Here is a 25500-nt window from a genome sequence, read left to right on the forward strand (position 1 = left end):
TTTTTGGTCCAGCACCTGGCTTAAACCTTTTTCTTTTTTTCTTTTCTTTTTGACGTGCACGACTACCCATTTAGCAAGCACTTCTTCGATTTAGTTTCAACCACAGGAGTTAGAGTGAGAAAGAAAAAATATAACGTTACATGTCATTTGTTAAGCTATAGGTAGTAAAATGAAAAGATTTCTTCCAGAAAGGTCGTTTATACCTGGTGCTCTAACCCTCCCTCACATATAGTACAGTACCTTTTATTTTTCATGTGCTCTCACAAATGTTTTATGAGGAATAGCTGAGTGGGCTAGCTGGCTCCACTGTCCATTATTTTCAGAGTTTAGGTGTGGACTCCTTCAGCCATCAGTTGTCTCATTCACACAGTCACTCAGACGCAGGTGACGTCATGAATCTGGCTCTAAGTCAACAAGCACACAGGATGTGACAGGACAGGAGGAGAAAAAATAGCAAAGACCCTTCCCTGCCCTCGCTTCCCTTTTATAACCACACACACACACATTTCAACAGAGTCTGGAAACACAACTCCCTGAAGTGAATTATGCCATTAATGGCACACAAATTCCCTTAAGTCCACATGATCTCTGCTGACTGTTTTTAAATATAAGTTGGTGAATGTTCTTCATTCACAGTAAAGTCAACTTAATTACTGTGACAAGTAGGAAAATAATGTTTACCTGAGTATATAGGAACAGTTACATAAGTCTCATGACTGTGAAACAGACAATATAAAATTATTTCTCAGGTACACAGGAAGCTGGGCAAGGCAATGCATAAATCCAAATGAGGAAACATGATGTGGAGGAGGTGGAAGGTGCAGTCCTGAGCTGAATGTGAGACACTGCTGTGTTTACTGTACAGTGTAAGTAAAGCATCAGATGTCCACGTTACACTGATGTAAATCAATGGAAGGAATGTGTCACGGTGCCGTCAGCTGCCTCCTCACTAAGCAGATTAGACCAATACGATTAATGGCCAGTAAGTCCACCTGCAGCTCCACCATGACACCACTAGGTAGCACCAATCCTATGATGGAGGATTCAGTGGGGTGGTTGCTTTCATCTTTGCATCAGGTCACTTAATGCTGATTGCTGCATAGATTTCTCTGTATTCATAGTGACACGAGGAGAATAAGGATTAAACCAGTCAGCTTAACAATGTAACACAATTAAAACTATCAGCTTTGACTCATATTGATTCTAGTTATATTTCTAATATTGAATGAGTTATTAAAGAGGAATGCGAAGCACAAACTCTTTCAAAACATGTCTGGAATCTTAAAAGTCTGCTGTTAAACTCACTCAAGGCCCAGTCACACAGGAGAGGCTTCTTCACACCGTCTTATACTGATTTCAATTAGCACTGGTCACAAGTTCCTCCTGACTGCCTTAGTTTCTGTCCTGCTAGCTCCCTGTGTCCCTATGATCATCACCTAGGCTCATCACGGGGAGCTCAACACATAAGTCAAAAGTTAAAGTGAGTTCAACAAGAATTATGTTGATAATACAGACTGGGGAACTATCTATAGATAATATTAATTGTCGTAAAACAAGAAATGGTGATATATTATCAAATGATGATCAACAAGCTGAAATAAAGGGAGTCCACCTTCTGTAATACAGATCAGAAATTGTATTCTCGCTCTTGTTCAAAGAGCTAAAGACCAAACTGTGCCCAAACGTACGATGCCAGAAATGTTTTGGTCAATATCAATACCAGTGAAATTTCATGGGCAAGAAAACATACTAATAAATAGGCTACAGTATATGAACATATCTCTCCTCCATTGTTGTTGTTGTTAAGTGCTTGTGCATATAAGATCTTACAGTTGGTCTTTGTGGTAGGCTATTTGTCCTGTCTCTCCTCCACTGTGATTGGACAGCTGGGTAAAAAGTGACAGTGACAAGTGTAGCGTAAGGGTTGCAATGGTATGAGATTTTTCACGGTACAATAACCGTCTCAGAGAATATTTTTACATTACAGAAGTCATGTTGACCACATATTGTAATTGTACCACAATTACAGTACAGAAGTACTGTCACATTTTCAGAATTTTTGGCATGATTTAGGTACCAAAGTACCAGTTCTTATAAAATCCCTAGTGGCTGAGATGTTCAGGAGTCAAAACACACCTGCAGACAGACAACCAGACACCTGGATACTGTTGTGAACATGTCTATAAAGACATGAAAAAAACTGGCAGCTCATGCTCCATGTAAAAGCCATATCCCTAAGATGATCTGTTTATATGAAGCTAGAAATAGCTGCATTATTTTGCCCTGTAAGTTATTAAATATGCTCATAATCAACTAGTTTGTCTCTTATGGACACTGAAATGTAGGTAAATAAAACTTTCCAGTTGTGCCAGACTAGCTCGGTCCCTCACACTCACAAAGGAGCAGCTACTGTATGTCGCTCCAGCTGCTCCTATCTGGCCTCCATCTCCCTCCCTCTTTATTTCCACCTCTTTCTCCTCTGTACACACAAACACACACAGTAGTATGACTCAATGGCTGTCCAACTGGAATATGAAAGGATGCTAAGCCCAAGTTAAACGTCTGATCGTGTAGACTGTATTATCATGAACAGACATCAAATTAGTGGCTCACTGGCTAATGAGATTATGAAGAACAAAGCGCTGTGTGAGGTCTGCATTATGTCCGGGTACTGCGACACACACACACATTAAGCTTGATTCTGTAATATGATGCTCACTGTACACAGACACAGGCACGCAGGGGCATGCACTCCCATCGGCTGGATTCACACTGACGTACAGTGTTGGGAATTAAGATAGCTTAGTGGATACGGGTGGACATGCTGCCAGCGCATTTCTAAAATAAGTCGCAACCTTTTGGTGGCAAAGCATCAATCTGCGGTTTGGTGGCGGGTGCCAAAAACCGGCAGAGCAGAGTGAAGGAGTAGTAGAACAAACATCATTAATCCCTTTTACAACTGTGCAAGAAAAATATCTCCACACACACACATACACACACGGTGCTTCTGACAGAGGCCTGCACGCACAGACACACGAAGATGCGTCATTCCTGATCTCACAGATTGTAACGCTCTCCTTAAATCCCTTCACTGTCTGCAGCACCTTATCATTCACAGAGTCAGGAGAGGAGAGGTGTCATGTGGTGGTGGTGGGCGTCAACATTGAGAAGAACAGACTGTGGGAATGAGGAAAGTTTGGGACACAAACAGACTGCTCCAGACGAACACAGAACATATGTGTCCCCTTTTGGTAGCTTGGCCTAATATGCATAATGCCAGACTACCAAAACAACCCCCACTAATACTTCCTAACGTCGCCTCCACCCTGAAAATACACCCATCCTAAGCGATCTCTCCTTTGATCCCCTAAAGCTGGTTAAGAGGGGAAAGGAGGGTGTTAGAGAAAAATGTCGGTCAGTAATGACTGACCTCCGACGGACAGTCAACAGCGTGTGAAACAAACATGTAGCACAGTATGTGCTATAATGAGATAAATGGAGAAGATTTATTATTCCAAATTACAAAAACACAGCAGATGCTCAACAATGTAGTGCTTCATGAAGCTCACTAATCCCCTCCTGCTCTAAAGCATAAAACTACATCTGTGTTAAGCATAAAAGGATTGCTGTGATAAACAATGTACATAAGGGAGTCACTGGATTCTGACCTCTCTCAGTTCTCTTTCCTTGTGTTTGAACCGCTCTCCTCTCTCTTAGCGCCTTGTTTCATCTGTTTTGACGTATCTTTCTGATGGAGATGGCTGCATGCAGTGTGTTAAAACTAGAAAACCGCTGTATACTCAGCACAAAGCTGCAGCTGTAGAAAGAGAGTGATCTGATTCAGCCCACAGAAACCAGGACAGCTGCAGGGTCCACCGGCTTAACTGTGCTGAACTAGCACACAGACCCTAAACACCCGCACACAGTCGACATTCATGACATTTAAACTGTTGCACAGATCGACACATTCATCCACCCATCCATTTTTTAATACACGCTTATCCTGTGCAGGGTTGTGGAGGGCTGGAGTCAATCCCAGCGCAGAATGGGTGTTGTTTGCAAAAACTTGTAAGATATAAAGAGGCAAAGTTGCTCCAGTCTCCAGAGGAAAATGTTTGCATTGTACATTTCTGCAAACCACAGATATGTCACATCTGTACATTTGATACGTATCTTATCAGCGTTCTGTAATATATGAGCTGACTTTGTGATCTAGAGGTAGAGGGGGTGGTGAATGGCGTGACACCAAGGTGAGATGGCTGCCAATCTGCAGACCACTGCTCGAGACCAACAGCCAACAAAATCATTGCGGCTTTTCCAGATGAGATTGTGCCACCAAAACCGGGTATTTTAAGCCAAAACACAACCTCCTCCTCACCATAACCAAGTGGTTTTTCTGCTTTTACCTGACCATGTTAACCACAGTGTTGTTGAAACATAAAGTTTCAACTATCAGTTACATATTAATGTCCAAATGTTACGTACTATATATGCGGTTTGCAGAAAGGTACAATGTCAATACCTTGTCTGGCAATTGGGTTGCTCCCAATGGACCTTGAATTGAGCCATGACTCACATGAATGATGCTTGTCAATTTAAAAGATAATTTTGCAAGTCAAGAAAGTTGTGGTTTGTCATAGAATGACAACACCCAAAAGTCACCTGAGTAACGTGAGAGCATTCTCTCTCTCTGAAGCTGTGACGCCTTTATGTTTCCTCCCGATATGTACTCACATGAGCAACGGGTCTTGCTCGTTCTTTTCTGGAACACGGCTAAGTTACCTAGCTAGCAAGTTAGCTGGTGTTGGTGACTAGGGGTGTAATGCACCACAAAAATCTCGGTTCGGTACGTACCTCGGTACACAAGTCACTTTTCGCTTTTTTTTCGGTACAATAATGAAAAAAATAGACAACTATTAAATATCTTTTACTTATTGGTAACCTTATTAAAACATACCACCACAGCAGTTAACTCTTTTTACACAATTTTGAATGAAACAAATATATATAAAATCCTGCTTTTTCACATTATTTGAATGAAAATAGAAATATAAAAGTGAAAAATAAAATCCTGCTGTTTTTTTAACACATTTTTTGAATGAAAAACATAAATATACAGTACAGGCCAAAAGTTTGGACACACCTTCTCATTCAATGCGTTTTCTTTATTTTCATGACTATTTACATTATAGATTCTCACTGAAGGCATCAAAACTATGAATGAACACATGTGGAGTTATGTACTTAACAAAAAAAGGTGAAATAACTGAAAACATGTTTTATATTCTAGTTTCTTCAAAATAGCCACCCTTTGCTCTGATTACTGCTTTGCACACTCTTGGCATTCTCTCCATGAGCTTCAAGAAAAACTGAATGAGAAGGTGTGTCCAAACTTTTGGCCTGTACTGTACATTTATGCTTTAACAGTTTTACTCAATTAAAATAAAAAGTATAGTGCAGCTGGTCAGCTTTAAAGCCTGTTCAGATTCAGTTTTACTAGGAACTTACTTAGCTTTCCCACTTTGTTAAAGTGCAGTAAACAAAACATGCTTATATCTAAAGTGCAGCTTAAACAATTTTACTCAACTCCAATGGCGTTGATTATTTCTTTAGCGCGATGGTCAGGGAAACGCTCTTTCTTTTTAAACGACGACGATATCGTAGTTTGCACCAGATTGCTTTTTCTAGTCGTGCCGGTTAACGTTCAAACTCGGGTGGTGTCGCTTTAGATGCGTTAGCATGTTAGACGTGCTTCCAAGTACATACCCGACCGCTGTTCTGCAGTGTCGGCACACTGCTTTTGTCTTGTCCACTTGTTTATTTCCATCTTCGTATTTTACCCTGAAACTAAAGTGTTCCCGAACGGAGGACTTAAGGTTTGCGGGTGGGTCTTCAGGTTCGTCAGGCTCACTTGCCATGTTGTGAAAATGCGAGAATGCGCTGCACAAAGTGAAAGTGGAGATTTACGGGACTCGGTCCATCACTCAATTACGTCAGTCGGGGAACTAGATATTTTAAATGATTCGGCTCGCAAAAATGGAATTAAAATAAAACAAAATAAAATAAAATAATATCCTGCGCCCAATAATTCGGTACAGGGTCGTGCCGAATCAAAAGTCGCATACCAAACGGTTCAACACAAATACATGTACCGTTACGGCCCTATTGGTGACGCATAGTGTGCGAGACGTGGCAGCGGTTTCACACAAAACTAAGGGTGCTTTCACACCTGCCATGTTTGGTTCGGTTTAAGTGTGGTTAATTTGGGCAGATATAAACACAGCAATCACACTCAGGTGCGCATCAAAACAACCGCACCAAGACCTCCTTGAAGAGGTGGTCTTGGTACAGTTACAAACAAACTCTGGTGCGGTTCATTTGTGGTGAGAACGTGTTCCGACCTTGATACTCCAAGCACCAAGCACCCTGAATGATACTATGGAAAACTGCGACCTTCTTCGTTTGAGAAATTCTTTTAATCTGAAAAACGTGTAATTCATGGCACAATTCAAACGGGATCCAAAAATGATTAGTGTCTCACTGTTAACTACCGTACATGTTTATTTTATGAAATAAGATCCCATGGGGGATGCTGGAAGGGGAGGGACTTTGCCTCTCTATACATCAGCAACAACTTAATATCGGTCTGGCAAATTCACTGTAGTGTTGAGTCCTTTTCAAATCCCACTAGGAACCTTTCTTCATGTCATCCCCTCTCCATCTGCCTCCCAACAGTAACAGTACCAATAAAGATTTGAAAAAGGCAAGAACACTGACAGCACAGTGGCAATGGCACTGCTGGCCCCACTCAAGCCAAAAGAACAGCGAGGCCTGTCCGTACATCACAGGGTTTGTGAAAGGACGTGAGGGTTTGCGGAAGAGGTGGGAGGCTATAAAATGTCATAGTTTGCTTGTCACCGAGCTCATTCGGCAGCACCTCATCAATGACCTCATGGTTCTGCATTCAATAACTCGGCACACACACACGGGCTGGCCTTGTGTGTGGGCGAGAAGTGCTGCTGTGTGGTGAGCGTGAGTATGTGGTGGGTGAGGAGAGTGACGGTGACATACAAGGGTAAACGAGCTGGCTTTGTACGACAGATATATGAGAAGTTATATAGATTTCTATGATACTGAATTGTATTTACACAGCAGGACTTTTACCACACCGCACATTTTTTTCTTGCTGTGGTAGAAAAATCACAGGTGTTAGTAATAATGTTAACAATGGCTCTGTTCTATGTAAGTGTCTCAGTAGGTCAGGACAGTGTGACAGTGAGCCAGCATGCACAAAACCAGGGCCATTAAACTGAAGCAGCTAAATAGAATACAGACATTTGTTTTATTATGCATTTTCCTACTATGACATGTCAAAAAGTGTCCTGTGAAAAAGACCTATCTTTCTGACACAATAAATTACTGAAAATAATACTGTATCTCCCTGACTGCCACTTGGTCAGGTACCATTTAGACTAGTATTAATCTGCAAACTGACGTTAAAGGACACCATTAAATGCCATGCCATTTGGTAATGACCCTAGATTGCCACAGTGACATCCTCAACTGGTTTGTGAACTACTGATACAAAGCCTCCAGTTTGACATTTTGGCCATTTGGATTTCTGTATGGCCATATTTGGACGAGAGAGTGGTGCTAACCCCAATGCTAGCTGCTAGCTTGGTCTGCACTGTGCATTTATAGCTATGGTTAACTGTTATAATATTAATACTAAAGCAATTTTTGACTGGTCAACAGGCTTAAAAGCGTTGAAACAAAATGTACTTAACAGAAAAACAAAACACACTTTTAGAGCTTTGAGTACAACCAAAGACTTGATCTGACAAGCGAGACCAAGACCGTTTTTTGTACTAGGCTGTAAACATGTTTACTTTTGTAAAGTTGGGCATTTTAAGATGAGGGTCTATGGGGAGTGGCCATTTAAGGAACTGCAGTTTTTGGCACTTAAGTGTTGGCTTCATTTTTCAGCTAGCAGAGTCAGACTCTGGGGCCAACTTCGCAAAACCGTGTAACCACAACTTCCAGGTCGGTCACATGATGCCATTGGGCCTAAAGAGACTTTTTCCCATAGACTTTCATAAAGAGAGAGACCAGTTTTTTGGGCGTCACAACTCAACAAAATGACTCCTCTCACTGTAGGATCTGATCCATTGTCAGTAACACTTTGAAAGTCTAAGGGTGCTTTCAGACCTAGAGTTGTCTTGCTTTGGTCCGAATCAGGGATTAATTTTGTTGCAAAGTTGTATAATTGCCTAGAGTTAGTTTATGTTCTCATGGCAGCATTAACAAGCGGACCAGATAAAATGCCTTGTGTGAGAAAGCTGCTCTTGATTGGTCAGAATTTCCATGTGGGAAAAATCCAGGAAGTAAACAAAACATTGAAGAAGAGTACAGTTATAAGATAAATGTGACACTTTCTAATGTCACAATGGAGGGACAACTACGCAGGTTGATTTTAGTGCTGCTTATCGTGGACTATATTGCTGTCATTGTTCATTTTAGTCAGACCATACAGTTTGAAAACGAGGCACGGCTCCAACTAGAAAACAAATTTTTGATGCATTGGATGCGCTGAATGTGCATATTAAAGGGATAGTGCACCCAAAAATGAACATTCAGCCATTATCTACTCACCCATATGCCGAGGGAGGCCCTGGTGAAGTTTTAGAGTCCTCACATCCCTTGCGGAGATCAGCGAGGGGAGCGGCCAGCACACCTAATGTCACGTGATGTAAACACGGGTGAGCAAAGCTCATGCTGTCGCTGGTCGCGCGCACAGGGAAGCAGTCAGAGCTACAGGCTACAATGGGGCTAAAAACAGAGTTCATGACGTTTTTCGAAACAACTTTTTATGTCGGGGCTGCAGCACACTTGGATCGCTACGGATGAGCAGTACGGAGATACTTTGTGGATTCATTTTTGTGTTCTTGGACGTTAGTCTGGGGCGCCGTCTGCCATTAGGTGTGCTAGCCACTGTCCCCGCTGATCTCCGCAAGGGATGTGAGGACTCTAAAACTTCACCAGGGCCTCCCTCGGCATATGGGTGAGTAGATAATGGCTGAATTTTCATTTTTGGGTGCACTATCCCTTTAAGGCAGTACAGGAGGAGGTGCACATTAATAATCCTCCAGGACTGTAACATGCTCATGTTTAACCCAAACAATGTGTCATGTGACTGCAGTTGGTTCAGATCGAGGTCGGAACACGTTCTCACCACAAACTGCACCAGAGTCCAGAGGTCTCGGTCTGGTTGTTTTGGTGCACACCTGAGTGCAACTGTTGTGTTCACACCTGCCCAAATGAACTGCACTTAGGGGGCAAACGTACCTGAGTTCAGTTGAACTGAACCAAACAGGGCAGGTGTGAAAGCACCTTAAAAGAGCTGCACGATGAAATTATTTTATCCCCATTCAAGTTAAAAGATGGCTTAACCAGAAGTTTAGTGAAAGTTAGCTGCTCGATAGACAATGTCTCTGGTGTGCTTGCTCTATGGGCACAATGATGCAGATCAAGGTAATTTTGCTCCCACAAAATTAAGATTTTTTGGCTTCTACTGAGCGCCTTTCATAGCAATGAACGAGACCATCGCTGTATCCAGTCCTCATATGTTCCTACTTGTTAGTAATGACACAAACACAAATATTGCCCATCCAAATTCACATCTGCACGCACGATTTAGTTGCAATGCTATTGCGTCAGTTGCTGCCACAAAAACACAGAGAACCAGAATTTACTGATAACCTGATTGCTTTTGTTGCAATCCAAAATTAATTTTCCTTTGAGAGAGAAATACGCCTCCCTCGGAAAACACCACAACAAAGCCTTCCATCATCTCACACCCTTTAATTTTCCTTTGACAGGACCTGCTGAATTTGCTCATTGTTTACCCGTCATCCATGTTTGCCTAAAATCAGTTGCAGGATCACTACTATATTCAAGAAAACTGTAGAGGTCTACCTCTTCATCGTCGCTGGGCAGGCGTTGGTAGTCAGACTCTGACGTCTCCTGCAGCCTCTGGTATTCTGCCGTCTCCCCCATGATGGGACTCCAACACCCGGCCGTTACCTGCCCGGGGCTACGTGTCCTCAAAGTCCTCAAATAGCCACTGCTCCAGTCAGTGAGCAACCCACGCGCTTAGTCAGTCAGTCGGTCAGTCAGCTCGCTTCGAGGTCTGTGCTGTCATTAGGAAGACAAGTACAGTATTCTGCATGTCATTCACAGTACAGCACGGCATTATATTCCACTAACTATACTGCCACTGTATACCTCCAGTACTCCCACCTTCATTGTCTTCCTCAGTTAGATTGAGTCAGCTTTCCTTGAAAATGGCCGGACAATGAGTTTGTCATGTTCACACAGTGATGGCCGGGCCGTGTGCACTGACTGAGCAGTCTGTAAAAACACAGGTGCTTATCTTTATGGAAACAGCTTTTAGTAACGCATTCCTCTGGCACGCTGCGGACAGTAATTCTTGATGCAGAATGAACATAATCCCTATTTTTGCATTGTTGTGGGCGGGCTTCCTCTCCTGAAGAAAAACAGAAGACAGCCTTCTTTAAAAGACAGTACAGTTTGTCCTCTTCGCAGGCCAGTGGCGTGAATGTTCAGAGGTGTCAAACTGATCGTTCCAAATGAATCTACTAGTTGTAATTGTCCTCCCAAACAAGGAAATCCCACGTGTAGAAGCTGCTGCAGCCGGGATAGAGCACTGGGGATGATGCAGCCAAGGTGTGGCACTGGAGGTGACAAATCCAGCAGGGTCTATTTCCGTCGTCCCTTCTCACGCCATGATAATAACCCCTACCCTCAATCTGTCTGTCGCTCTACCTCGCTCTCCACCTCGCTCATCTCTGCTGTCTCTCTGGGTCGCCCTGCCTTAGTGCTGACGCATGCTCTTCATATCCAGCAGTGTCCCTGCTCCCTCTCTGTGTTTCTATTCCTGTGCCCCAGGCATCACAGCGGCCAGCTCACCTCCTCTCACTCACCGACAGCAGTGAAATATCACGGCAGCGAAGGGCAGAGATCGTGCAGGAGCTGTTTTTCATTTTTCACCTGTCTTATTTATATCATCCCTCCTTTGTGTGCTTCTATTTTTTTCCTCCCCACAGATCTCCTGCAGCTGTCCAATCGGACTGGCAGCTCAGCTCTGATGATCACGGCTAAAGTCTGGGAGGATTTTTAACGCTGCTTTGTCCTAAATGGACTTCCTGATTGCTCGGCCGATGCCTAATCCCTCGCTGTTGTTGTTATTGTTTTTCCCTCTCCTCTCCTCCCCTCACCTTCTAACACCCCTCCACTTGATTTTTTTTTTTTTTTTTGCATTTCAGCCCCGGCTCGATGATTTGGTGAGTGGTCGCCTCCTCTATTACCGTGGCAACATCAACCCATCCCACCTCCTCCCTGCTCTCCTGTGTCCTGTAGTCACAGCGATCCAGTCAGCGGTGGTCCTGATAGAAGCAGCCAATGACGGCGAGGCAGGCCGACAGGGGAGGGAGGGGGAGGAGAGATGATGGCGAGAGGCGGGGGAGCCCTAATGAGGAGAGTTAATCCTCCCTCTGAGAGGGAGAAAAACACAGCCATGCTGCTTTGTGTGTGTGTGTGTGTCTGTGTGTGTGCGTCAAAAAGCACCTCTCCACTATAGAGAGGGTAACCAGGCCATCTGGATCCTTGCTGAGTGGACATCTGGATGGAGGGGAAAATAGAATAAAAGAACAGTGTGTGTGTGTGTGTGTGTGTGTGTGTGTGTGTGTGACTACCTCCTGGTCTTTCCCAAGTTTCAGTGCGACAACACTGCAGTCCGAGCACTGATGTCAAATCTTTAACACATCTAAACGACAGCAGTACACACAGAGCTCGTTGACTCATACGTCTTCCTCCCCACGCCTCAGTCCATGTCACTCTTAATTCTTCCCTCTTTCCATCCTAAACACTTGCTGTCTTTCCTTTTTCCCTCCTCTTATCTCGTTTGTGCCTCTCCTCTCGTCCCCCATCACCCCTTCCCTCCCTCCCTCTGTCCCTCTCTGACTCCATTCCAGCCCCGTTGATGTCCTCAGGCCGGTTATTCGCAGCCCGCTGAGCAACACTCGCCTTTTGCTCCCATTCCTCTGCCTCTCCTCTGCTCTGTTGTTGAATCGGCTCCACTGGAGGCCGGCTGTCACACATTTGAGCGGCACGCAATATTGCACAATAAATACACAAACATGCACGCACCTCTACAGAAAGGCACACACATCAGCGAACAAGTATTTCTACAAAATGGAAACACAGAAACGCCGCAGGCATAAAGACACAATGCACAGTGACACAGAGGCCTGTACGTCTGTATTTACCACAGGACATAATACTGATTATATCTTTTTATAGACACTGAGCAGTGTCAGAGGGTGCCTATGGCTTTCATGTTTATTGCCAGTGACTTATTTACTATAATTATTGTGCACATGATAAGAATAAAGAACTTGATCTATACATTTTGAGGGCATTGCCAGCAATCACAATCAACTTCCCTCTGCCATATATCAAACAGATGACCCCTCCTTCTCTCACCCATTATAATAATATGGCTTTGTTTTCACGTCTCTGGAGAGAGCTGTCTTGCAACAGTTATCCATTGGGAATATTTTTGACTAAATCTACTGTCAGTCTATAGCTTAATTTTGCCACTCTTCAGTATAGTAGTAGCAGCACTGCGTACCACATTAAGAACAGGGCGAATAAGGCGTTCATACTACTCTGGTTAAATAGCCTTGACCGCTCTGCACTGAGTTGGGTAGGAGCTAGCTAGTGGCACCACTGGTAACAGCATTCTGACCAAGGGTGGCGGAACAGCATCACCGCAGAAACATTTTGCCTACCCTCCGGTCTCCCCCAGGTCGCCCCGTTGAGTAAGCAGCTTAATTTTGAGCAGCAAAACCCCTTTTGCACTTGGTCGGAAATACAACAGAGTGCTGGAGCGCACTATAGCACAAACCGGACCATTTGTAAATTTGGAGCACTGTAGGAATGGTCCATTCTGTTAACCAAAGCGCCACACTCTTGGCATAGCAGACTGTACTCCGGGCACTCTGACTAGGGAGCAGCAGAGCGCCAGGCGTTTGTTAATTCATGTAGAAACAGAACAATCTATTTCTTTGAACAACAGAAGTCTCATATTAGTGTAGAGCCTCCGATCGAATTTACGAATGCATCCTTCATTATCACTGTTAGCGTGGTTGGCACCGTGAGCTGTGTCCACACGGCTAGTGGTGCTTACATGGTTCCACAGCTCAAAATGAAGCCTCTCCGTAACCTGAACAACCTGGGGGGAAACCTGAGGATGGCCACCATGTTTCTGCAACAAACTTCGGGATGGCATTCCCAACATGATTGTTGAATAAGCGGCACTGGCCATCAAGTGCGCTGTGCAGAGCGGTAGAGTGGAGACCAAAGGGTCGGCAGTGGGCAGCAAGTATTGGGCACGTCAATGCAGCTAGTCGCCTATCTGTCAGCAATGCCAACAGAAATTAAAAGGTAAAACACTATAATTTCAACACCTCTAAATGGATAGCTCTTCGAAATCCGATGCTAAACTCACTGAATCAATAGAGCACAAGACTAAAATGACAGCTTTCACACAATTTTTTCTTATAAATTAACCAGTCAGTTACCAGTTAATAGGTGTCAGGCTATCGAAAGCAATATTAGCTGAAACCGACATCCCCAAAATGCACCCTTAATCAATGATTCTTATTGGTCTGGCCTGTCTATCAGAGGGAGCAGCCTTTCAGATCTCTGAGTGCAAAACTCAAAGATTTACAACCTCACTGTGCCAGCTTCACCAACACCTCCTACAACACCAACCTCTCTGACACTCCCCTTCCCTGCTTGAGACCAACAAACAACAAAAGTGTGCATTTTTTAGAGAGACATTGGTGGCATCTCTAGCCGTGAGTGTGCCACCAACATCAGCTGTTTTCAGCCATGACATGATCTTTTCCTAACCATAACCAAGTGGCTTTTGTGCCAAAACATAACCACACATTAACCACAACAACGTAAAGAAACGTAAAGGTTCAACATATCCACTATGTCATAAAATCCTTGAAGTCCATGGTTTCCATAAATGTACAAAGCCAACGTTCATTCTGGCTAAAGCGTTGATAGTAAAGAAGAGGAGCAGTAGGAGAGAGACAGGAAGACAGCGAAGGGACCTCCCTGCCAATTGAGGCCATGATAAATGGAGCAGGGCTGAGCTGTGGTGTCATGTGGGGTTACTGCTACCCACCGCCTCCCCCTGATGAACTTAACACGCTCCATTACAGACTGTATGGCAGTTTGGTAAAACTAGAGGGCAACGCTGAATAGTGTAAGTCATAATCATGTGATCACACAATTGTTTTCCATTGCAATGTCATTTTTAAACAGTAAGGAAAAGTAAAACAATACAATGAGAGCTGGGTGCCCTTTTCTTTGGAATAGAGGATCTACAGTACTATAAAGGAGGAAACTGCTGAATATGATGTTTAGGATTCACAAGAAAAGTGTCGACATGATCCAGTGAGCTATTTAGTAAATCCTGCTTAACTTTTACATATTTTGCATACAGAGTTGTCTGCACTATATTTCTGCTCAGATTGACACGTCAGAATAAACTCACAAACCAAGTGGATTCCACAGTTTAACTTAAGTGGAAATATTTTCTATTATTTGGCTTGAGATTTTATTTACTTATCAATACATTAATTAGGGCTGCCCTCTAATAGTTGACCAAACGTTAGTTGACCAGAAAGGTCATTTGTCAGCAAGATTTCATTGGTTGCTTAGTTGCAGAAAAATAAAAAATTAAATAAAACAAATGTGAAACTCTATTAGGAGCTGTGCCTTATCAAAATAAAGTTGGAGGAGTCACATTACAAACCAGTCACAGCCGACAAATATCTTTCCCTTATTCTGTAAATATTCAGTCTGATAAATACGGAAAAGTTGGGCTACCCAGAGCTTTACATCTGTCCCACAGACAATAGGCCTACACACTTATAAACAGCACCTGGAAGAAGATCAGCTCTGCTCTCAGGATTTCAGGTAAATAGGCTATACAATGCTTATAAAAGTTGTTTAACAACCTCAGACACAACCTGCCGCCATGCTCTTAAAAGATGACACAAAAAAGAGTGGCGCCCGCCAACTGACCTCGTGTTTTCCAAAACACATATGCACTGCACCCAAATCTCATTATGGTGGGGAAAACCCTGCGACTTATTTGGGCATCATGTTGGTGACATTCTTAAACAAACACACGTAAGCACAACGGGCAATGTCATTCGATATACGGACATGACCTTGATCATTTTTGCTGACCTTAATAAGATGATAACGTGATTACCGTGACAGGCTGTGATATAGTATTGTTAAAGATGTTCCAAAAAAATGCTCTGCTTTCTTTGGAGGCATGACACTCACGTGTGCAAACACACACACACACACACACACACACACACACACACACACACACTGCTGCTGTACTGTCCAGTTCCTCCCCTGATTATATTTCCACCCTGCCCGCCCCACATCAGCAGCAGACATCAGGGGTTTCATCCAGCTCCTGTTCAAGAGCTTACTGCTGCCCCCAGAGCCTGCGGTCTGCCCACCAACAGTCGTAAAGAGACAGGAGGGACCCACGAGTCACAGTCCTTTAAGTCTTTAAAGACTCTAATCAGTCTCCTAAAGGGAGGGTTTAAACGGCCTGCGATGTTTCGTGCTGGGAACACTGAACTGTTACACCCACAACATGTCTGCTCTGCTTCTCCTCGCCCTCCATCACGGGGACAGAGAAGGCGTTCACATGTTTTAACAGACTCTGCTCTACCTTCCCCTGACAAAAGATGACTGACAAATGAAGCTTCTGGGGTCAAAGGTTGACACCACAGCGTTTGGTCTTTAAAGGTTTCCCAGGTCGCTTCAGAGAGTTTGAGAATTGTGGCGGATGGTGGAGGCAGAGAGGTCAGAGGTGTAGCATGGTGCTTTTTTAGTAAGTGATATCACTGGGAAAATTTGATACCATGTTTTAAGGCATATGACCAAGGTTCCCACGGTCATGGAAAACCTTGAAAGTCATGGAATTTCACAGTTGCATTTTCCAGTAAAAATCATGGAAGGATTTCGAAAAATCACAGAATTTTGTTGTGTGTAGAGACGTAGTTACAGTAATCTTTTGTGGATAACCTTCCATGAACGGTTTTGAAATTTTTGTGTTTTAAAATGTGGGGGAACCCTGTATGACAAAATAACAAAAACATACACAAATATGAAGTAGGAAAAAGCGTGCTTACATTTTTAAAATGAGGTCCGTAAAGAATATATAAAATTAGCATTAAGTTATCAGAGAAAATGGATGAGTACACATTAGCAGGTGCTAGGCTGGCGGCCAAACATGACATGAAACTGCTTTCTTCAGTATTTTTTTCTGTTCAGATCAGCTGTTTGTAATCTGCAATTCTCACCACTAGATGCCACTAAATCTCTCTAAATATTACAAACTGTTCCTTTAAATTCTGAAGCTGATTCACAACACATAAAATTTAAGCTCTAAAAAGGAAAAACAAGACTCCAGTCATATCACCTTGATCCATGTTTTAAAGATACCCTTCATGTCAACTGTGTACACAATCCTGTAATTCTGCCTAATAATGTTTCTAGTGGTGACGGAAAACTAACTATTCTGATAATAAAACTATCACCTACAGCAGTCTGACGTTTACACATCCAAAGTCTGTTTCTTGAGCTATAGCTAAACTTAAAATGGTTAACAGACCTGTTTCTGGTCGGGCTCCAATTGAATCCTTTTGACAACTAATTTTGGTCCCTACACTTAAAAGCACCCATGTGCATGAAATATTTCTCCTTATAGGCCATGGTAGCAACGCCCACCCACAACTTCTGGTCAGAGATCAGATCTTGTTGACTTAGGCGATGACTTCACCTCACTCAGGGTGAAAGACGCCACACATGCCGCCAGATGATTCACTACTCTAAGATATGAAAAGAGACGTTAAGATTGACCAATGACTTGAGCTACTGTGCTGAGGTCAGGTCTCCTGGGAACATGTTTACACAGTAAAAACGTCACTCCCACTGTGAGCAAGCTGATGTAACTGTGGTCAGGGTGGGGACTGTGGAGGAAAGATAGAGTAGGTCTTTCCGTCTTTCTGTTCTGCTCACATTTTCACCTTTATCTTCGACACCGGTGGGGTAAAACCTGACCGTTGATCCACGTGCTGTCGGCCAAAACTAAACCTCTTTTCTCTCCCTAAATCCTCACTGTATGCTGAAAAACTTTAATAAGATTTCAAAGGACAAATGTGATGTTGCTGAAAATACTGTTTAATCAGAAAATCTTCATTGTCTTAGCAGAAAAAGAGGAGACAGGTATCTCAATCCATGGCCAAGATTATCTTGGACAATATGGACAAAATGTGCTTCACCTTTTTAAAATGGACTTCAAAAGTGTTCATGTCATTACAAATGTGATTAATCACGATTAACTATTGAAATTCAGCAATTAATCATGATTAAAAAATAATCATTTGACAGCACATTGTAGAGCTGTGTGCAGCGCATTGATTTGCTCAGGCCCTCATCCTGCTCTCACTACTCTCTGTATATCAGATCACAAATGGGACAAGAATTAGCTAGCTAGTGCACGCCATGGTCCCTCTGCCTCACTCCTTGCTGCTAGGACACTATTTGCAAGAAGGAAAGCAGGTGGAAGCTCCAGAGACGGTCCTTCAGCAGTTGTAGCAACCTGAATTCAGCCGGTGCAAACCCCAGCACCGGGATTCAGAGCAGGCTGGGTCTAATCTATGTAACAGCAGCAACAGAGAATAAAAATGACCATGTACAGGTTTGAGGCAGCAACTTCAAAACAGTAAATGAAAAGGACAACCCAGTCGCCAGAGGATAATGCTGGCATGTCTGACCTTTCTGCAAACGACCAATATGTTACATTTGCACATTTCACAGGTATCATATCAACATTTCTAAGATGACATAGTATGTGAGCTGACTTTCATCGCAGGGTGGAGGGGATGGTGGATGGTTTGTCACCTTGGCAAGACCGCTGTTCAAGACCAAAAGACGACAAAACCGATTGTGATTTAGCGAGTCAATGCTGTGTTTCCAGCGGATTTTTAGGCACCAAAAGTGGGTGTTTTGTTGCGAACTGCCACTGTTTCCCCAGATAGTGGCACGAAAAGCAGTTGTTTTATACACTTGTTTTAGACATCGCTGCATTTCTAGTTGGGATAGCATCACCATAACCAGATATTTAAAGCAAAATCATGGCGTTTTTCTAACCATAACCAAGTGGTTTTTGTGCCTAAACCTAACCACACGTTAGCCACTACATAATAATGTGCAAATGTAACGTATCCATGGTACAAAGCCAACATTTTTTCTGAAAGGTAGCTCGTCCTCCAGCAGGCTCAGTTGGGATCATTCATGGTTGGGCACAATAGAGTCAAACACTCTAATGACTTCCATTAACTTTGAACAGCACAATATTTCATACCGAGTTGTCAGGAGAAACATTATCCTAAACAAATCCTCTCTCATCACCCCTTTCCCAGAAAGATTTCCACTTCGCCTGAATCAGAGGCGGACAGGCACGCTGAGCAAATCCACTGTGGACAGAGGTGTGTGTGAGAGGGATGAAAAAGAGAATACATGTGTGTGTTTGTGTGAATGTGACAGCGAGTGAGAGACTTATAGACCCCCATGCCATATAATCCCCAGCTCTCATGCTGTCTTTCTAGGAAGTGTCCAAGGGGCACGTGAGCGTGTGTGGTGTTGGCTTTCCCCTGTCCCTGCAGGCTAAACAGGTGGGATTTAAGAGGGTGATCTAAAGCCTGCGGGGCAACACCGGGCCATGCAGGCAAGCGGAGCACAGGATTAGGGGGGACGGGAGGCTGGGACGAGGGTCCCGCTGTCTCACATAATCTGCGTGTGCGTTCGTTGGTGCCAAGGTCACAGGTGATGAGGTATGCAAATCATCAGGAGCTAAAGCTCTCTGTGTTTTACTGCCATCTGGGTGCCTGGTCATGCATCATGCCAGGGGCTTTGGGTGTGTGTGTGTGTGTGTGTGCGTGTGTGTGGTGACATTGAAGTGACACCGAACATACTGACTCATTCACACCCTCAGCTCACATGCCAACCCTGCTGTCCTAGAATCAAGGCACATCACACATCCTTCACTTTAAACACTATGCAGGGCTGCTATCTGCTACAACAATAATTTTATTGTCAATTAATCTGCAGATTATTTTCTCCATTAACTGATCAGTTGTTTGGTCTATAAAATGTCAGAAAATGGTGAAAAATGTCGATCAGTGTCTGCCAAAGCCCAAGAAGACCTAAAATCTCTTGTTTTGTCCAAAACTTGAATACATTTAGTTCACTGTCACAGAGGAGCAAAGAAACATATATAACAAGCTGGAATCAGAGGATTTGAACTTTCTTTCCTTAACAGATTAGCTAAACTGCTTAATTATCTATAAGATTAGTTGGCGATTAATTAAATAGTTGACATTAATGGATCGATCATTGCAGCTCTAGATCTACTCAACTCAAATTTATTTGTAAAGCACATTAAAAAACAACTACCACTGATCAAAGTGCTACACAAAAGGAATAAGTTGCACAGCAACAGTCAGAGACACAACACACACACAGACAAACATCAGAGGAAGACCTAGTGCAAGGCAACAGTATCAGAGCCAATCAATATTATCAACTATCAGCTTTCAATGGGAATATTCCGGGTTAAGCAGAGGTTAATAAAAAAGTATAGGGTCCAAAATGAACACCCAAGCTAAGATGAGGGTAGGTTTAGCCAACCTTTCTGAGCTGCAGACTGTAGAGATTATCTATGATACATAAGAGTAATGTTACATAGCTTGCACTGCACATTCACCTTGTTTATTTTGTCGAAATACTTTCGAATCACTCTCATGCCTGGTCCCCACTCTGCCTGCAAGGTTAGATGGAGTGATGTCTGACTGAAAATGGTGGATGATATCGGAGGCTGCCCAGATCATTTTTGCAATATGGAACGATGCAGATAGACGCAGATTCATCACTGAACTTGTCCAAAAAATAATAACTTTAATACAGAGTAAGTTCAATTAAGGTTAATATATGTTATAAAATATTTATTACAAAGCCAAAAAGAAACGTGATTGTTCCATTTACGATACGATGTATACAATGAACAAACATTGACGTCCAAATCGAGTACTTGAGGACTCGTGCCCATTCCTAATATCAATGTGAAAAAATTCTTTTACTGCTTAAAATACTTTAATAACATGATATTGATTTCACCCTTGTTGTCCAGCTCTACAAACATCTGATTCACCATCTCTGACTTCAAACTGCATTAAAAGTGAGCAAACTATGAAGAAGTAGTGCTGTCCTGATAAGCATATTGCAAACTCTGTTCTCTCTTTTCTAGTCCACACCTGCAACACACAGAGCAGGAGAAAAAAATCCTCCATCTGGCTAACTGAGGAAAGTTCAAAGCCACAGTTCTCAACTGAAACTGTACTGAGAATATTACTTTGTTTTAGTTGTATGTCAAACTATCTGCTGTTGTCATGTCTCCATCTGGCCACATGGGGGCAGCCTGAGGCAGCGAGAAGACGAAGTCTGAGAGCAGCTCTCATTCATGTTTATTCACGAGGCAGGTGCAAATAGTGAAGCCCAAATAAGATTTTCTCCCTCCTATGTAACTCAGATTTGTTTCTTTAAAGACACGGTGAGCATAATATTTAACATATTTTTAATTTTGACTTGGCCTAATTTCACAGTATCTGGTCAGAAATGTGTCTGAGGAGTCTGACAGCTAGAAGTCACATTAAATACAGCAAAGTCTAAAGCAAGAGTTGCCATTAATGAGTGAGTGATACTTGAGGAAAGGTGGAGGACAGCTGTAATGGAGATGGTCGGTGGAGACATTTTAAACCACATAAACCACATTACTTGCTTCAATGAAATCAAAACTCACTGATATAACCAGTGTTTGAAATCACATGAAAACCAGGGACGTGGGCAATTACTCGACCAGTCTAGTGTATCGATACACGTGCACAGTCATGCATGAGAGAATTACCGTGTGACTCTGTGTGTGTGTTTTTGAATGGACATGAGTCAGTGCATTAAATCCACTGTAAGTAGATGTTCTTTGTTGACTTTTATTTAATGAGTTGTCATGTTTTGCAGTGTTCACAACACATCTCAGCTCTTCTAATCTACACAATATTGTTTCAGACTATGTTTAAACTTATAGATAAAATTCTGCTTAATCATGACTGTTTCCTGAGAGTTTTCATACTTCAAGACAAGTCGACTAAATTTAAACCTCCCTATAAACGTCAGGGAAATGAGTTGTTATGAACAGTTGAGAAAAGGCTGCAGGCGGCTGCTCACACTGATGCCAGGTTAGATGTTAATAATTCTCTGTAACTTCTGTCTGCAGCTTCGACGGACGTAATCTCTTCTATTTTTGGAAAAAGCAGACATCCCTCCCTGGGACTGATATCAGCATGCAGAAGTGCTCTGTTTATGCTTCAGCTGGACAAAGTGAAAAAGTGAAATGCCAGCTTAATGATTTCCTCCCACATATTCAGCACGGCCTCAGAAACCACGACAGACGACATTTTATGTAGGACATAGTTAATGACATATACATGGCCACTGTGTCGCAGGTACAACAAAAATCCTCAGAAATTTATCACATCAACAACTGCGTTAAGTTCCAAAACTTGTCCCATCATAATATTCCCATACACACATCAAACTGAAGCATTACTAGAAAACAAATTTTTAATGCATGTGCCTCGAACTTTTTAAAAAAAGCTGACTGTTTTTTTGTGTGTAAAGCAGAGTGACAGTATGTGTGGGTGTGCGCAAATATGTGTGTGTGTATGTGTGTGTGGGCGGTGATGTGAGCTCTGTCACAGACCTGCAAGAAAGACTGCAAAATTGCATCATCGCTGTCTACAGTGGTGTACAGGTATGTGTATATGTATATATGTGTGTGTGTGTGTGTGTGTGTGTGTGTGTGTCTGGTCAATGTGTAAGCTGCTCTTCCGGTCCCATCGACCCAGAGGGAGTGAGTGATTGAGAAGAGTAACAACAGATAGGAGTGACAACAATACACACTTTACCCTGTAGCCATAAGTGAATGTAAGTGTGTGTGAAACACAGAGACTAAAAAGATAAGGAGTGAAAATACGCCTTGCCAACAAAGTGAAGTGAACTTTTACTACAGAAAAACACACATTGAAAATAAGATTATCATGAGGGAAAACAACAACTGCACTGAATTCAATCTTGCCCCTCAGACAACCTTGATAAACAGGAGCTATCAGTGAGACTGATCTGTCTCCATCCCAGCGAGCGTTTCTCAACATTATCAAGCAAACTCAGCCTGTAACCCAGAAATGTGACTGTGCTGCGCTGTCGTTAACTGTGTGTGAACCCTGAACTTGTGGGCCACTCATCATTCATGATGCTATGTTATGTTATGATCAGTTATTTTTATTCTTTTGAAGAGAAACAACATTAGACTACCTACATCATACGGCTATATAAAAACTGAAAAATAGGCTACAAGGACTGATGAGGTTACACAGTTGTATGGTTAGACAGAAGACAATGCTGAGACAAGCTGATCACAAGAAAATTAACAATACTTAATCAAGTAAATAATCATTGGCAGGCGTGTAAATAACTGATTGTCACATGACACAATTTTAAAGGGTTCAAGAAGTGTGTTCTGTGGTTCAGAAGGTAGAGCGGGTCGTCTACTAATCGGGAAATCAGCAGCTCGATCCCTGGCTCCTCTAGTCTGCATTTCGAAGTATCCTCGGGCAAGATACTGAACCCCAAATTGCTCCGGATGGCTGCTCCATCAGTGTATGAATGAGTTAATAACTGAGAAATAAGTGGCACCTTGTACAGAAGCCTCGGCCACCTATATGTGAGTGGGTGTGAGTGAGTTGTAGGGTAAAAAAAAAAAAAAGCACTTTGAGTGGTTGGAAGACTAGACAGGCACTATACAAGAGAGAGATGCCAATACGTAACAACTCATTTGACCGACAACCAATACTGGTATCAATATATTCACTTTTTTCCCCTCCTACTTTTAGTAGTCATCAAGTGTCTTCTGAAGTGAAATTAACATAATATTATGCATGCATACTCTTGGAGACATGAAATACAATACTTTAAAATGCATGTAATATTCATTCATTGTGCAAAATAGGAAAAGGCATGTTGGCCGATTCTGATAGCTCATTTTAAAGCCGATAACAGCCGATATCGATGACATGCCGATATTATCGTGCATCCCTAGTGTTAGGCTTCCTAAACAAGTGTAAAGATGTTGGTAATACACAGTCTCTGCCAGATTGTGCCTACAAGACTACTGTACATAAAGAATGGTCAGTAATCTGAGGTTTATGTGTCAGATGTAAAAGCAGGGCTAGAATTTAAAACTTTGTGAAGTACTAGTCCTCTAGCCTCTGGCTGGAAGTTGCCAGTGTCACAAGGTGATCTATTACAGGGTCACTTAATCAGGAAATCTGATGCGTTGACAACAAGGCTAACATACAATACACCAGGAAGCGACAGACAGCACGCCAGTCCTCAGGGGGGCTGGTAATGTAAAACCTGTGAGTCTGTATGGAGGGATTGAAAAAAGAGAAAGGATAACAGAGCACAGAAACAGCTATAGGTGAAAAGAGAGGGAAGCTAGAGAAGGAGTGAGATCGACAGTGAGGCATGTGACAACTGGTCGCCAGGTAGATTGATTGAGGAGTCAGCAGACTGGAGCAGCAGGGGGTGGAGGGGGGTGGAGGCGTGGGTATGGTGTGACAGCCGGATGTAAGTTCAGGGTTAAAATAACACTGTCCTCTCTCTCTCTCACACCCACACACACACTCATACACGTTAACTCCCAGAGGCTCCCTTTCCTCCGACTTCTCCTCTGTCAGTCTGGGCCCCCGAGGCCCTCCAAGCATTCAGAGACACTCTCCACAAAAAGCACACTCACTGCTCGCTGCTGCTATTCTGGGAGCTTCCTCTCTGCTTTCTCTTTCAGTCCCTTGGCCTCCATCCTCATACTTCACTGTCTACCTTTTTCCATTCAAATCCAGAGTAATAAGTCAAAGTGCAGATTCATTTGTGTAGCATCACACTCCGTAATGATCTTTGACAAATGCAGGGACACGTTGGGTCATATAACAGACAGTGAACCTAAAAGTCTCTGTACTGTTTTACCAGTCGTGTAGATTTCCAGGAACTGAATCGTGGGCAGACAACTTCCAGTATGAATGGTAAATTAGTAAACCGTACAGGACACCTCTTCAACATCAACTTGACTTTACTGCAAAGTCTACTGCGCCTACTTGGGGCAACAAAAAGGTTTGTCTTGGGTGCATCGGTACGGTAGACAAACAAGGAAGGACAGCAAAGGAGATACCCGCAAACCAATGTAACGAGGCTAGAGAGTCACAAAAATGTCCACAGGCTGACATCAACGCAAAAATCATCTATTTATTCAAGACATCTGTGCACAAAAAAAGGCACTAAGACCTGTGAACACACCTTTTTTAGACTCAGAGCAACTTAACTTTACTACTAAGTACATTTTTGTTCCCAAAAGCTCTCCTCTCTGGCTGGAAGTCACTATTTCAGCTGCTTATTGACAAATGACTGAATGTCTGGAATTATGGAGTTAAATTTTTCTCTTTAGACTGCCTGAAAACACTTAATGATTAATGGGGGTAAATTTGTTCTTCTGAGTTCAAGCCCAGCAAAGTACGCAGCCATGTTATGGCAACACATCCTCATGTTTGTATGATATCTTATGAAAAGTTCTGGTTCGTATGATTTTACAAATTATTGCCCCTGCAGGTTAGGTTTAGGAAAAGAATCATGGTTGGGCGATGTGACGACGAAATGTTACACACACACGTAACATAATAATTCAACTAGACTATGGGTGGAATCACGGAAATACACTTAACCAAAGTATTTAGAAATCCTAAAGCTATGATTTTCAAAACCGTTCAAAATACAGTTGCTCCTCTTTCTACTGAACTGACACAGAGATGCTGTATCGAGGCGATGTAGTGCACAGCAAACACCACCAGAGGTCAGTCTCTACTGGTGGAACAGGCAGCCAAACTGAGAATGGTGTGATAATGTTACAGGACAAATGAAAAATGGGCCAGCAAAGGCAGAGAGGGAGACAGCTGGGAAAAACAAGCAACCCAGACAGGTTTGGTGAGTTTTATTTTGTTTCTGTTAAATTTGAATGAAGTGAACTTTACGAGTTAACAAAGCAAATAAGTTAGTCTTAGCTCAGTGACAGAGAGAAACTTAAATTCAGAGGTAACACTTTTGTGTATTTTCCTGTTTAATAAGACATGTCACAGAAATTTG

The 25500-nt window shown here is 42.7% G+C and overlaps 1 protein-coding gene across 3 annotated transcripts in view; it reads right to left on the bottom strand.

Moving 5' to 3' along the window:
• The window catches only part of LOC117272132 (activated CDC42 kinase 1-like), a 78853-nt gene that overhangs the window by 49988 nt on the left and 3365 nt on the right, over positions 1-25500 (bottom strand). For 2 of the 3 annotated variants that reach the window (XM_078173146.1, XM_078173144.1), the window contains exon 1: positions 9976-11254. The exons of the other annotated variant lie outside the window; for it this stretch is intronic. In XM_078173146.1, coding sequence (XP_078029272.1) covers positions 9976-10056 — 81 coding nt within the window. In that variant the 5' untranslated portion in view covers positions 10057-11254. Of the gene's footprint in view, positions 1-9975; positions 11255-25500 lie in introns of those variants that run through there. 3 annotated transcript variants of the gene reach the window in all.

Source organism: Epinephelus lanceolatus, chromosome 12 (assembly GCF_041903045.1).
Source record: "Epinephelus lanceolatus isolate andai-2023 chromosome 12, ASM4190304v1, whole genome shotgun sequence".
NCBI lineage: Eukaryota > Metazoa > Chordata > Actinopteri > Perciformes > Serranidae > Epinephelus > Epinephelus lanceolatus.